Below are 16350 nucleotides of genomic sequence, written 5' to 3'. Positions count from 1 at the left end.
ACATTGACTTTCTCAAGCACTTGCACTATATTTAGCAATTTAATAATTACAGAAACAACATCAATAAAATACATTATTAAACTATCCCCCAAAGAGCATGAAAATAATAGCTTGAACACCAATGAAGGCAAACCAATGAAGATAAAAGAGATAAAAATAAATGGACATCAAAGATCCATTTGATGTAGTTTTCCATAATCTAGACAAGTAGTTAGAAAATAAAGCAAGATTAAAAAATGCTAAATAACAAAGATATCTAATTAGGAATCAGATAATTAATTAGAAGCACGTCTAATTTATGGCTCTTTAAGTTTCACTATCCACAGAAACTACTGGGATTTAGACTCATCTGCAAAGTGTTACTGTGGTAAAATATGGTTGTACATGCAAGTGGAAGGGGATGTTGTACACAGAAGTTGTGGGATCCAGATCCACTATAAATTACATTTTAGACTGGGATGCTAAGTGTTGTGACAGAGGTATAGTCGTCATGCCTTCTTGCTTTTCTTTTGGGTCTCTCAAGGTACTTTTAATGTGATGAAGATAAGAATTCAGAAATAGATAGAAAAAAGGAAAGACGAGGAACTTCTCTGTTCAAACTACATTGTTTAGAAAGCAGACAGTAACTCCTTATCTCATTGATCCCCCTCACTACCGCTCCCTTCTTAGGGGTCAAACTAGGTTTCTTCTGAATTACATGCTTTTCTACCACAGTTCCTTAGATCCAGCCTTTAACTACTTCATATGCATCCTTGATGCATATTGACATCAGTTCCTTAAGATGACAGATTTGACCTCTAAACCTTTGTCTGATGTAGGATCCGAATTAGCAAGGGTTTGAAAATGGGCATTTGAACCAATGGGTTATAAGGAAATTTCTAAATGTTTATTTTTTAGGATGCTGGTTTCTTGGATGTTCCTGGCTCAAATAAATATGACAAATACTGGGTTATACAAAGTTAAACATTTATCTTCTTAATTTTATGACTGCCCAGATCTTTCGGCATGCTAATATGCAATGCAATGCTCCTAGAGAAGGACATAGAGCAAAAAGTATTTCCCAAATTTATTTGACCATGAAATATTATTTTCACTCAACCCATCATCTTTCAGAATCAGTGTTCTTTGGAAAACACAGAGAAACATCGAATTCCAAAATTCCCTTGAAGTTTATAGCTCTATCATTTCAGAAAGATCTATCTTCAGTAAAATCAAACACAATTGCCTTATTAAAAAAGGACCAAAATCAAATACACAAACCAATGAACACTTCAAACCAGACTTAAAAGCGAACAAGAAAAATACCTAAAATAATTGTCCTACTAAATATAGTTAGCATGTTAAGATTTTAAAATTGAATCACTTTCACACACCTATTTTATTATTTTTGTATACATAATTAGTTTCATACACATATATCTCCTTGACTGGACTGGGGGCTAAAAGAAAATAGATTTATAAAACTGTTTTCAAGACTTTTTCATACACATTCCTTTTTATCTAGATCTGCAAAGACATTTTCATATGGGGCTGTTGACTGGAAGATGAAAATAGTCTCTTTCTGCAGACCTGGTGGGTATTTTAATGGTGTCTGAAAATGAGATTCTGCCTCTCTATCACAGGCAAGCTGGTGACTGGAGGTAGTTTTCCTCCTTATCCATGAATGAATATATGCATTTTTAGAGATCATTCTAAGAAAAAATGATTAAAGAGCAGCAACACAATTGAATTGAAATTCACTGTCCCAAAAGGTAACTTTGGCAGAGAGACAGGATGGCATATTTTTACTGACTTAAAGGAAGTACTTTACTCTATCCTTCATGAGTGATAGCGATGAAGTGGGTTCTACCAGGAAATGCTAGTAAATGCTAATGCTTGCTTTTATTTCATGCCCTATTTCTTTTCTTTACAGAATAGAAAAGTAGGCTATTAACACAAAATTTCACAGTTGATGGATTCAGATGTGATTTATAAGTAGGTAGGGAAATCAGGATTTTATTAAGTAATAGACAGAGTAGGGACTTAACAAATATTTTATAATCAATGCAGAGTTGTTATAAGCTAAGTGTTTTTACTTTGGCTATTACTCTTTTTTTCTCTTTCTTGATCCACTGAAAATCTAATTGAGTGTTCTCAGCTTTGCTTCCTTATTGATGCATTTGGGGGATAGGGCACACTTGTGTCAGGGACTGTGGTTCTGTAACTGACTCAAAGAAGATGGGGAACACTCCTGAAGGACTGTACGTGAATTTCAAGGGACACTGCTCTTGCCAACTAATTGAGAATAATTCTGTAAAACAAATAATCTGGTCACTGAAAAGGAGCAATGATCCACATTGCTGGAGCCTTATTTCAATTCCCCTCCCATTACTCTGTGAACTCTGGTCTTGCTAAAGTCCTCAGGGACCTCCCTATATCCAAACCCAGTGGAGTCCTTTTAATCTTTATCTGAATCCATGTTTATGCAACATTTAATGCTGTTAGCATTTCTTTCCTTATAGGAAATTTCTTCTGGCTTCCACAATGTCAAGCTCTCTGGCTTTTTTTTACCTTTCATTCTCAATCTCCTACCACGGGATCTATTTTTGAACACTTCTAAAATGTTGATGTTTTATAATATCCCTTCCTTTGCCCACATCTCAGGTTTTAGCCATCTGGGCAAACTCAAGTTTATATCTACTGACAATGTATTGATGACTTAAATGTATGTATGCTTGGACCTGATTTTTGCCTAAAAATTCACATTCAACAGGTGAGACACCATCATCTATATTTTCCTTGAGTACTTAAAGCTAAACATTCCAAATCAAAATAATTATCATCTCACTCCCAAATCTGTATTACTTAACTTACTTTTTTATTGTTGGTATTATGACCCCCCACCCAATTTACTAAACTAGAGAATCATCCTGACTTCTTCCTCACCGCATCTAATCAATCAACAGCTTCACTAATTTCTTCTCCGAAATACCTTTAATATCTGTTCTACTTTTAAAACAGTTTTACTGAGGAATAATTAACATGCTATAATTTAAACCATGTTTATAGCATGCAATTTAACAACTACATGCTTTAGGAGATATGTATACACCTGTGGAACCACCACCACACTCAATGAACATATCCATCACCCCGGAAGTTTCTTTATGCTCATTTGTAATCCCTCCTTTTTGCCTTTTCCTACATATGCCATTCACAAGTAGCATCCCTCTGCTTTCTGTGACTATAGATTAGTTTACATTTTCCATGTATTTTATACAAATGCACTCTTTTTGTCTGCCTAAATTTGCCTTTTTTTTGTCTGTCTATTTAGATATTCATACATTTTGTACCTATATTAATACTTTCTTGTTTTTTATTGCTGACTGGTATTCCATAGTATGAGTATACTACAATTTATGTATATCTATTTACCTGCTGATGGATATTTGAGTTGTTTACAGTTTTTAAGTAACACAGATAAAAGTAATGTGAGCATTCTGGTACAAGTCTTTGTGTAAAAATATGCTTTCATGTGTCTTGGGTGAATAATTAGGAGTGAAATGACTGGTTTGTATAGAAGATGTGTATTTAGTCTTTTAAGAAATGGCCAACCTCTTCCAATGTTATCCTACTTTATATCCTCAGCAGCAGTGTATGAGTTCCAGTGTCTCCACCTTCTGCCAGCACTGAGTATGGCCAGTCTTTTTAATTTCAGTCATTCTAATAACTGTGTAGTGGTATCATATGGTGGATTTATTCTGCATTTCTTTGATGTCAATTGACACCTCGACTAATATACTTAAGTCGAAATTACCCTTTCACATCTCTACTTAAAATCGAGTTCATCAAGATGAACTGCAAACTCCTCCACATAGTTTAAACAGCTTCCTGTGATCTGGCCCTTGCCAACGTTCCCAGCATTATCTTCTATCACTCTTTTGAAATGTAAACTCCAGTAATTCAAACTGATTGCAACATCTGCTCAAATAATCCATGTTTTTATACATCTTTATCTTTTCATATGATGCTTTTTGGCCTGGATCGCCCTGCAACTGCTTCCACCTCTCCTACCCCCACAACCAAAAAAACGCCTTAGGGCTCAGGTAGTGCCTTATTTCTCTCCCTCCATAGTATCTCCCTTGGTATTTACTGTATCTTAACGATACGGTAATTTGCTACTTGTGCAGCAGGTAAGTCACTCAAGGGTAGGAACCTTACGCATCTTCACTGATCCAGCATAGTATCTGATGTATAGTTGGTATTTAATAAATGTGTCCTATAAGAGCTACTCTTATCAAAGCAGGTAGTAAGTAAATTCAGATTTTGCTGCTTTAAGTGTGATCTTTGGATATGCTACTGCAGGTCAAGGACCATATGCTTGTAATCTATTGAGATTACATTTTTCAACTTTATATAAGAAGTCTGCATTTTTCTTTTGTTAATTATTTGTTTATAATATTTGCTTTTCCCATTGAGGCTTCAATGCTTTTCTTTTTATAAGGAAAAATTAATACATATTAACTGACCTGCTATAGTAATAAAATACTTTAAAAGTATCAGAGAAAATATATTGGATATATGAGAATGCATGTGGAAAAACAGAACAGCTATAGTTTTATTATAATAAAAAATTTCATCTGTTTGATTTGAGAAATTTGTGGTGAGACACCAGAAATAATAGAGAATGGGTAATAACCATGGGCAGGAGAAGGTAGATGTTCCCAGTCTAATTTGAGAATCAAAATTCTGAACAACTGAACTTCATAGGACTTAATTTCTTTTTAATGGTGACACCAGAGAGATACATTAGAGAAGTAAGGAGGATGATTCATGTCATTAACACCCAAAATAAAAGTGAGAATGACTGCTTGGTGCATTTGACAGGAATATTCAGAAAGGCAAAAAGCAATGTGAGTCTAGAGTCAATTTGAAAACCAAGGAGAAGACTTAAAAATGAGAAGATATCAGCCAACTGTGTCAAAAGCATTGAACTAGAAACCAGAAATGGCACAGAAGATACTGAGTAGGCTGGGATAAAGGAAAGTTCTTTCTGATTTCTGGACCACAGAGTAGTAAAAGTAACAGTAACAGTAGCTCTAGTAAAATCTGGAAAAATTAGACCTATTGGGGGAAGAACTTTCTGAATTGATGGAATGTTGGAGTTACAGTAAACCTAAAACATATTTTTAACTACTTTCAAATTTATATAATTCTGTAACTTGACCTTTGACTAACATTGATTCAGAGCACAGATCTTTTGGTTATTTGCTTTATTGGATAGAATAAAAGTTGAGATAACAGACTGATCATGGAAATTAGCATTTCCAAGGTGACCATTTATAAAAATTGTTCTCCTAAGTTGTTGAATCATTTTATCCCTGTTTGTTACACTATACATTAACCAAGCATCTTATTATCTTTAGAGTTTATAGCATTAGCCAATTCAGAATTCAGCCTAGTGTTTTCAATGTCTTTATTTTTCTTATTTTAAAATTTTAGATTCAGGGGGTGCATATGCAGGTTTGTTACACGGATATATTGCACAAGAGTGAAATTTGGGCTTCTAGTGGATCCATCACCCCCACAGTGAACATTGTACCCAAGAGACTTTTTTGTTTTTTTTTTTTTTTGAGATGGAGTCTCGCTCTGTTGCCCAGGCTGGAGCGCAGTGGTCCTATCTTGGCTCACTGCAAGCTCTGCCTCCTGGGTTCACACCCATTCTCCTGCCTCAGCCTCCCAAGTAGCTGGGACTACAGGCGCCTGCCACCACTCCCGGCTAATTTTTTTGTATTTTTAGTAGAGATGGAGTTTCACCATGTTAGCCAGGATGGTCTCGATCTCCAGACTTTGTGATCCACCCGCCTCGGCCTCCCAAAGTGTTGGGATTACAGGCGTGAGCCACCGTGCTCAGCCCAATAGGTGATTTTTAAACTTTCACCCCTTTTCCTCCCTCCACCCTTTTGGAGTCCACAGTGTCTACTGTTTCCACCTTCACGTCAATGTGTATCCATTGTTTAGCTTCTCACCTTGTAAGTGAGAACACGTGGTATTTGATTTTCTGTTTCTGAGTTATTTCACTTAGGATAATGACCTCCAGCTCCATTCATGTTGCTGCAAAAGACATGATTTCCTTCTTTTTTTATGGCTGCATATTATTCCATGGTGTATATGTACCACATTTGTTCTCAATCATCTGTTGATGGACATTTAGGTTGTCTTTTTTTCTTTTATAATGCATATCCATCTTTTCCTTCTTTCTTCAAATCTATTATTCTACTACTATAGAAGAGAAGTTGGTGGGGAGACACTAGGCTCACCAGACACTGTAGCATCCTAAATTGCTACACATCTCCAAACTGCTGCTAAAGAAACTTTACTAAAGCACAAATCTTATGATATCACACTCTTTCTTAAAACTCCTAGTGTTCTCTGTATCCCTGTAGCTTTCAGGATAAAGTTGAAACTCACTCACTTAGCTCATATGTCCTCTTATGCACTGGTTCTGTCATCACTTGGCCCCTACTGATAAATTCCTGCCAACATTCATCCATGTAGGCTATGTATTCACTTGTAATTACTAAAGCATTCGCCAGAGTGTGTTCAGCAGAATGCTAGTATTACAGGAATGGAAGGATTTCTCTGATTAAATAAATTTGGGAAATGCTGGGTTAAACAGCGAAACATTCTTCTTATTGAACAACTAACTACACAGAGCTTCTGACATGCAAATGTGCCTTGTGCCTCTCTTACACAGGAACAATGTATGCAGCAGCACTCCAAAATAAAGAATTGTAAAGCCAGTTTTTGTCCCATATGAGGGGTTTCTCTAGAGTTTCCTGTTGGAAATGCAGCTGGAAAAGGATGTGTTATGCTCTCTGATGACTCCAGGCTTTCACACGACTTTCACTACTCTGAAATGTCCATACATGCTTTTCATCCAGCTAACTCCTCATCCAGCTTGTGCCTCAGGGGCACTCCAGTGGAAACTGACCTGTCTGTTTGACTCAAGTGTCTCTCTTCTGAGATTGCTAGCCGGCTACACACATCTCTATCAGAGCAATTAGCTCTCTAACCTCTAACCATTGATACTTGTCTATCTCCCCAATTTGATGCAAGTTCCTTGAAGGCAAGAACTTAGAACTTCATTTAGTTCTTACATGGAACTTAGAAGGTGCTTGGCAGATATGTATTAAATGCAGCAATGAAAGACGGTACAAAGTTAAATTTAAATTTTCATGAAATGTCACATTGGCATTGGCAACATTAATTAAGTCTGTTTATATTAGCAGAAGTAACGAAGTTTCATTTGCAGATATTGGTAACGCCATACTACACAGAATTAGTGCAATTATATACTTAAAAAGCAATAGTATGACACTCGGAACTAATAGACTTAGATTTCTGTCTTGGTTGTGAGATCTTTTATATATATGTCTGTGACTACATAAAAGTTTGAGTGTATATTTTACTTTCTCTAACACTGGAACAAAATACCTGCTTATGTGATCAGATAAAACAACATTTGGGGAAGTGTTTTAAAATGTCCCCGAATCATAACCATGTCATGTTACTATTGATCAATTATTTACTTGCACGCATACAAATGCTTGGTAATTTAAATGAGCAAAGAACTGATAACTATGCCCTACCACCCCTACAGATTCCATTGTGGGCCGCTTTAAAGGAAACATCTTGACAGAATAGGGAGAAAAGAAAAGCACTCAACATTTTTCAAACATATTACAGGATATAATTTTGCAACTTGTAAGACAGCTTTATGCTTTCAAATTAAGCTCTCAATTTCAAAAGAAAATGATAGAGAAGCATTTGGCTCTTCGATCAGTCATGTTTAACCCAAATCACCTATAATCTAAGCCAAAAAAATGACTGTATCAATTTTTCACTGAACCCGTGAGTAGCTAAAATGATAGATGGAGTCTTCCTCTTGATCAGGTACATGTGCACTCTGGATTGCATGATTAAGGCCCATATTGCATTATTACTGTAAAAACTCACCTTGTTTTTGAATTCTTGACAGGGTGAATGATTTCCATTTTCCATCATTATGGTTTTGATTGCTGACAACAGAAGCCATTCCTGAACCCAGATCATAACTGACTTTTATGTGCCCATCAGTGAGCTCCACACTCATGAAATCTCTCTATTAATAGAGTAAACATACACCAGTGATTAGATACACAGAGAAATAGATGAGTGTTCGCTTTTTTGTGGGGTTTATATTAGGATCTTGTGGCTAAATTGCTGAATATGTCGCTCTGCTACAGAAATCCATTCTGAAAATAGAATTGGTGTTACTGTTTTCTGAATTTCTGTGGTTGTGAAATTATGATGCAAATGGTCACAACCAAATTTCTAAGACATACCCTTTTGTTACAGTAGTAAAATGTGAGTTCATTTGAAAACATAGTAAGTGAACCAAAAGGTATGTTCCCTGAAAGAATTCATTAAGAAATACTGACCAGAAAACAATGAGGCCAAAGAATATTTAGAATCCCCTTTTCAACTTAGGTCTCTGAAAGAAGATTAAGGAAGCATTTTGCTGCTGCATGGCTCCATGCTGGGAAAAATTATTACCGGATGTATTGCTTAAAGGATTATGTGGGGAGCTGTACTGAAAATAAATAGTAATTAAATTGTATTTGTGATTAAAGTTACTAGTGAAAATACATAAGCACTATCTGTATCACCCATTCTTGGCTGCCAGACAGCCATCCCAAGCTTTTTAGAAAATAACTGATAATTTTACCAATAACTGATAAAAGAAGCAAACACATTTTCAATCATGGAAACTCTGCTATGCACATGATCTTTACCAGGTCTCGTGTTGCAAGATACATCAGGAGAGCACTCGAAGAAAATGTTCTGAACTTGAACATGACGGTAGAGATGTTGGGGTACCAGCGAATGGGGCGGCTGACCAATGCATAACCTTCTCCATCAAACTGAATAGTCCCCTCACTATCTTCCACCTGAGGACTGAGAAGGAGACATTTCACGTGAATCAGATCATATCTATTTGGTCTGTCATTATTCAACACATCATTGAATAGCAGTGAGATTATAGGCTGTTGTAGGGCAGGAAATAACTTAAATACATCTTCGTTCCATCCACATATCTCCATCTCTACTGCCACCGTGCTAGAATAAGTAAAAACCATCTCTCACCTTTCATGAGGTGTGCAATAACTAAGTCATCAGTTTTTTTAAGTGCTTTATGTTTTGTAGAAGCACTTGGTAGTAGATAGTTATATTGAAGCCTAAGGGTGTCTTAGTGGTATTTGGACAAAGTGGTGGGGTTTCTGGATGGGCTGAGAATACATTATTACATTTCTTTTATATAGGATCCTTCTCTCAATATTTGCCTTCCAACAAGTTTTTCTGGAACAAATTAGATTCAGACAATGACGGAGGCCTGTATTTATTTGTATGTTTTTTATCTGTCTGCTTCACTAGAATGTAAATTTCATGAGACCATCTAAGAGATTATGGGCTGGGTCCCATGTCAGGCACAAACTCAAAACATCTAGTACATACAGTACAGTAATTGGATCCTAGAATCCAGTTGATGTTTGTGGGATGAAAAAGATTTTAGTATAGCAAATTGCCTCACAAAGAATATATATATGTCTAATCAATACTGGGTGCATAATTAATGAATATCTAAGATAAGTCTTGTGAATACAACATTTAAAATATTTTTTCCAAACATGAGGCTATTTTTATGTATCTCTCTATCTACCTATCTATCTGTCTGATGTTACTACGATTGTGGAGATATCTGCAAGAAAGAGTTGTGGGCTGGGAGTGGCTAAACACAGAGCTGTAGATCCCCCCACTTCATTTAATTCATTAGCAAACACTAGGAGAAGCAAGATAAGTCTGGCTTTGAATTGGTGACTATGGGATGAGAAAAAATACCAGTCCTTCAAGGTATATACTGTAATATTTTGACATAGAATAGAATTATCCTATTCATTCTGAATACATTTACTAAAAAAAAAAAAAACCTACTCTTTCATAATTAATAAACACTAAGCTTCTTAACTTGCCTTTTGTTTCTCTTTTGAACCTTGATGTCTGGTAAAGTTAGTATAGCTTAATTATGCTATTTTGGAGCAACTATGTTCTTCCACATTTAACTCTAGTTAACAAGAACTAGGTGACTATTGGGGCTTAGTCTATTAAAATATCATTTCAATGCTCAACTATCTACATTTTACTTGTAGCAGCTTTTTTTCCCCCTTACTTTAATCTTAATGTGAATTTTAGAAGTGTGAGAAAAATAAGATACACTTTCAAAAATATCTTTGACAGATTACTCTTTCTAAAGCATAACAACAATTTCATCTCTTCTACTGACTATTGAATAAATGCAAATTTCTAAAACTGACATTCTAAGGTCTTTATGACATTTTCTTAGTCTACCTCTTTTAGCCTCATTTTTACATCTTCTCCATAAAATCACTCCTGCTCTTTAGTAGGAATGATTGCTCTTTATGTTCAAATGTGATAAGTGTTTTCCTGAAAACAACAAATAAATGAACAAACACACACCAGGAGTTCCATAAAAATTATTTTAACAAATAATGGGGCTTATGGGAAAATAGGGTTGGGGCTGACTGCTAAAAACTTACACAACTATGTAATTAGAGAACTCACAAAACAATAACAATCCTGATCAAAGTATTAGCACAGCTCAAAACGACACACTAAAACATTAAAAAATATAGGATTATTTCAGTATACATATCACTTCACCTTAAAAGGAAAATGCGAAGATAGTTTGATTACAACGGGTATGAGAAGGGTTGACACTGCCAAGTGTTAGCAATGGGGCAAAAACGCACAATGACAGAAAAGACGTGGACCATGAACATTTCCAAGATAGAGTGCTTGGCCAAGTCATGCAGAAGGCAGGCATGTGGGTGAATGGGCACTGTGGACAGGCTGTGTTGTGGCACGGTACTTTGAGGTTGGTGTCTTCAGCTATGTTGGTTTACTTTGCATTCAGCTACCGTTAGGGGGTAGAAAAGAAATCATGATTATGCTGGGAAGAACTGTGTATGAACCTATGTGGCCACTGCATCTTACCCGAATCATTCTCCCATTTGCCAGTCCTGTATGATTGGATTCACACTTGTTCTTTTCTAAAAACACTCCAGCTTCCCACTCTTCCTCCCTTTGCTCTTACTGGTTTCAGGAACTAGAATGTTCTTCACATTTCATCTGCTGTCTCCTCTTTTTGGACTGTTACCTCAGGTCAAGACCCATTTCAAACATCACCTCCTCCATGAAGCAGATCATGATGCCCTTAATCTGATGTGGGCAATCATAGTATACTCTGAATATGTCTTTTTAAAGGGATTTGTATTACGTCTGATATTTGAAATATTTAATATTTGTCTTTTCCTCCCTTCTTGGTGATGTCTCTTCATGGCCAGGACTAGGCTGTATTCATTCTAGTATCAAGAAGTTGTAAGTGTGAATCTCTGCAACCTACAAAACACCCTATGTATATACAGGAATACTCTTATCAGAAATTAGCATAATGCTTTATATGTTGAAGTGCAAAATCTTTGCAGAATTGTTAATTAGTGATGTTCAGTCTCACATGACATGCACTGCTGAATGGATATTTAAATGCCTTAGGTGTTTTGTTGATAATAGGCTTTTGAAAATCCTACTTAGAAGTTTACCAAAAAAATGCTTGGGGAAAAGTTGGTGTTTGTTTATGAGTAGCAGAATATTAATATGGGCTTCATTGTCTTTCATGTATTGAAAGAATTTTACAGACAACCTTCCATGTTAGATTTTGTTGAAGATTATTGACAAAATCATCTTAAACAATGAATGGGTCAGGCTTTCAAACTATCCTCAATTTCATGTTGACAAGTCCATGATGTCAAAAAGAAAACAAAGAGTTGGAAGTTAAGACTTTTAGACGGATAATATTTTGGGGCTACTTTCTTCTATAAAACTGCAGAGATGTAGAGAAGGAAATGTGAAGTGTACTCTGTAGGATTTGGGTCCTACAAACATATGTATGTCCTTTAAATGGAAAATAACACAAACTCCTTAGCACTTAATGGTTTCTGAGTTGCTGTTATGACATGTTAAGTCTGCAGGTATTTAAAATATGTTTTATCGTTTTAATTTAATATAATAAAATTGCTTTAGGCTTGGGTGATCAGTGGGCTCTAAGCTTTTTATGCTGAGAAATCCTCTACTTCTAGCTAAATATTTTATATCCTCTATTCATTTTTATATAAAAATGTTTATTCTCTACACATGCTTAGTATGATAGGATGTTAAATATTTTCAAATTCCTATTCATTCTACCCTCTATCTTATAATTGAGGACATGTATTAGGAACTTTCCTCCTGGACTATCGCGGCCCCTTGTTCTCCTTCTCTCTTGAAGCAGAATCATTAAATCCCATAGGTTTCCACTTGAAGCACTTGTAGGATCCTATGTGTCAATAAAAAAAACCCATAAAACCTGGGCTGGGGTTCTAATTTTGTTATAAACATAAATAGAGTGAATTCATGCTCAGCAAGACCTGAAACTTAATCAGTTTGGGGAAAGCTCTCTTTAGGAAAAAAAAAAAAAAAATTGTAACAATGAGTTACTCACAGACACTAAAACCCCCCTCGACATGAAGGAACACTGGAGTGGAAACTTAACTGATTGTAGTCAAAATTTCTTACCTTTGCAAATTTTATAAAAACATATGACTATGCAAATGTACTGCTAGTGTACCTCCCAGGGCTTGAAATATGCCTGCGCAAATGCAGGCAGAGACTTGAAGATTCATTAGTTTTGGGGTAATTCCACCTCTGAGCATAATCATTTCAAACCTGCTCTACATCATCCACATGATAATAGAATATTATGCAATAAAAATTGAAGCTTTTATTATGCACAGGACAGATCTGGGAGAGTCCTCATCTCAACTAACCTTACAGTGCATCCTTTGCAGTCACCTTCTTTTTCTCGGAAATTCCACAAACCTATAGGTTTGTTGTCAAAGTATGTTTCTCCCATGCAGCCGGTGAATGTAATCACACGTACAGCATCAGCCTTCTGCAGAAAGAAATACCGTATTTGTTAGAATTTGGAATTTCACAAATAATCTTGGTTTATCCATGAGAGTTATCAGCAGAAGCTAAAGTGATCATTATCCATTCTTTCTGATATTTTGGCATATGTACATATTCATCTTTTCATCATATTATATCTATATCCTTAGAGCTACTCCAGGATGAGTCTACAACAGGGGAAAAGCTCAACTATGTAATCAATGAATGCTGATTACATTTTGCTATACCAGTTTTCATCATCAGTAAATAAACACTTCCTAGCTTCTTACTTTAGGTGAGCTGCTGACCTTCTCCACAATTCTATTCTTTTGTCTGCAATGTGGACTTGTTGTGAGAATAAAGTTAGATAATTTATTTATGGCACCAATCTCAGTGCCTGACATACAGAGGGTGTTCAATAAATGCTAATGCTCCTACCTAATTTTCTTTGGGCAAATTTGGGCCATGCATACACAAAGATTTTTCCCCTGAGATCTGAAGAAAGGGTACGTGCTGATGACATAGAAGAGATTTTGTAAAAGCACTTGTTTAAATCACTCTATGGTAGTGCTGTTCTAAATTTTTTAATTTCTGTTCACAGCCAAGAAGATTTCGAGTTCAAGGGAATGAAGAAAAAGTAAGCAACTTTGTAAGAAAAGAGACCACGTTGGTGTTGTTTGCTTGTATACACAGCATAGGGCCTGGAGTCAAACAGAGAATCAATAAATAATCTGAACAAATTCAATCCTGGTGTCATTTTCACAGGAAAGGTCTTAGGCTTGATGCACAATCATGAAGAAAGAGAATGACCTGGTCCCTCCTAGAGAAGTTTGTTGTAAATTTAAACAACTGTTTTGGCATTGACATATTACAAATGTCTTGGTAAATGACAGATCACATATATGATGGTGCTTCCATAAAATTATAATACTGTATTTTTACTGTACCTTGTTTATGTTTAGATACACAAATACTTACCCTGAGTTACAATTGCCCACGGTATCCAGTGGAGTAACATGCTGTACAGGCTGTAGCCTTGGAACAGTAGGCTATACCATAGAGCCTAGGTGTGTGGTAGGCTGTGCCATCCAGATTTGTGTACTATACACTCTATGATGTTTGCACATTGAAGAAATTGCCTAATTCCATCTTTCTTGGAATGTATTCCTGACATTGAGTGACACATGACTGTACTATATTCTGGTGCCTATAACTTTAAAAACTCTGTGCCAAAGTGAACCCACATTTACTCAAATTATCTAGGAAAAACAGTGCATTGACTCATTTGGTTTTTAGAACACATGTAAGAAAACAGTTACTGACTAGTTAAAATTTTAAATAGTAAAATCAGTTACTGAATAGTTAAAATCATAGAGTGTACAGTACTTGCACAAATCTAGATGGTATAGCTTACTACACACCTAGGCTGTATGGTATGGCCTACTGCTATAGTTTTAGGTTAAACCCATCAACATGTACATTTCCCACTGCTGTGACCACGTGTTGCACAGCCGCATAGAAAGACTGACTTGCACATTGGAATCGTCCTTGCAATGCTCTGTCATCAGTCTGAACCTCTTAATTTTCTAGAGATTGATTATTCTACTTGTGAATTCTGCTTGCTTTCTGCTTCTTCTCGCATCCTGAAAAGCTATATTTGAGAGATTTTCCTGCTCATTTGAATTCTCATCAGCAAGTTCATTTAGTTGTTTTCAGCTTTTGGTTCATATTCTGGTGTGGCAGGAGCCTTGAAATTCTTGGCCAAAATGACTTCTTAAGGTTTTCTGTAGATTTCATTTGTTCATGTTTTCTTCCTTTTTCTGAGACTGACAGAATGCTGCTTTTGTGCCAATTACATTTGCATAATAATAATTAAGGTACAATTTAAGGTGTGATGACCACATCTCAGTTATTCGCCATATATTTTATACACACAATCTCACTATTCACTGTGGCAGTGAAGCAAGATGCTGCGAGTGAAGACTATTGTGCCTATTAACCTGTGTTCAAATCCCAGCTCTGCTAATTACTGTGTGACCTTGGTCAAGATATTTAACGTCTCTCTTCTTCAGATTCCTTAACTATAGAATGAGGAGAATATTAGTATCTACCTTGCTGTGGTGTGAATGTTTGTGTCCCTCCCAAAATTCATATATTAAAATCCTACCCACCAAAGTGATGGTATTAGGAGGCAGGGCATTTGAGAGGTGAGTTTTAGGTGGTGAGGGGCAGGGTCTTCATGAATGGAATTAGTGTCCTTATAAAATAGGTCCAAAGGAGCTTGTTCACTCTTTCTACTATGTGAGAACAGCAAGGAGGCTCCTTCTATGAAAAACTGGCCCTCACTAAACACCAAATCTACCGGTACCTTGATCTCAGACTTCTTAGCTTCAAGAACTGTGAGAAATAAATGTTTGTTTATTTATAAACTACCCAGGGTATTTTTCTTACAGCAGCCTTAACGGACTAAGACATACCTTTTGGGGTTGTTGTAAAAATTAAACAAGTTAATTCATGTAAACTACTGAGAACATTACTTAACATATAGGAAGAGTTATAAGCATATTAAAAAATGTATTATTGTATCCTACAATATGCAAGCAAGGTAGATATTTTTATCATTCTTTTCTAGTTGAGAAAACCAAAGCCCAAGGGGTTAAGTAACTTGTCTAAGGTCATATTTTAGTAAGTGGAAGAGAAGGAAATTCAACCTGGATTTGATTTCAAAATTCATGGCTTTTGTACTACTGTGTGCTGTCCCTGTATTTATCCATCTGTGAAGGAGAGAAAGTTGGTAATATGACTATATGTAACTATGTACCATATACATTTATATGAAGTTCTAAGAAATGAGGATAACTTCAGCATGTGGTTTTGGAATCAGTTCTCATACTTTAGAGTCACAGCTCATACTCAAAGCAAATAAAATAACCTCATTCTATATGAAGGCTGAGTCCTCATAAATTTGGGGTCACCCTGGCTTTTCACGTTTTCTGACTAATCTCATCCCAGAATGATTCTGACAATCCCAGGATTATCCATTATATTTGGTTGTGCTCCTGCATCTCACCCATAGTGGCTTCCCAACACCTAATTCCATTTAATCAACACAACCTTCTTTAAAAGGCAGGCTTTCTGCATTTTGAAATGCGCAAGGACTGTCATGAAGCAATTATGAATATTAAGTGCATCACCGTATAAGAATAAGAGCAACTTGAAAACTTTAAAACCAGATCATGTTTTGAAAGCTTATAGCTCCTGTGATAT

At 36.0% G+C, this 16350-nt stretch overlaps 1 protein-coding gene across 7 annotated transcripts in view; it reads right to left on the bottom strand.

Annotated features, from left to right (window-relative positions):
- The window catches only part of LOC105465590 (laminin subunit alpha 2), a 628094-nt gene that overhangs the window by 42098 nt on the left and 569646 nt on the right, over positions 1–16350 (bottom strand). For all 7 annotated transcript variants that reach the window (XM_071096438.1, XM_071096439.1, XM_071096441.1 and 4 more), the window contains 3 exons: positions 12963–13087; positions 8817–8979; positions 7999–8143 (listed from right to left, as the gene is read on the bottom strand). In XM_071096438.1, coding sequence (XP_070952539.1) covers positions 7999–8143; positions 8817–8979; positions 12963–13087 — 433 coding nt within the window. The remainder of the gene's footprint in view (positions 1–7998; positions 8144–8816; positions 8980–12962; positions 13088–16350) is intronic.

Source organism: Macaca nemestrina, chromosome 5 (genome assembly GCF_043159975.1).
Source record: "Macaca nemestrina isolate mMacNem1 chromosome 5, mMacNem.hap1, whole genome shotgun sequence".
NCBI lineage: Eukaryota > Metazoa > Chordata > Mammalia > Primates > Cercopithecidae > Macaca > Macaca nemestrina.
The sequence above is the reverse complement of the archived record's forward strand: the minus strand, read 5'-3'. Positions and strand labels throughout refer to the sequence as shown.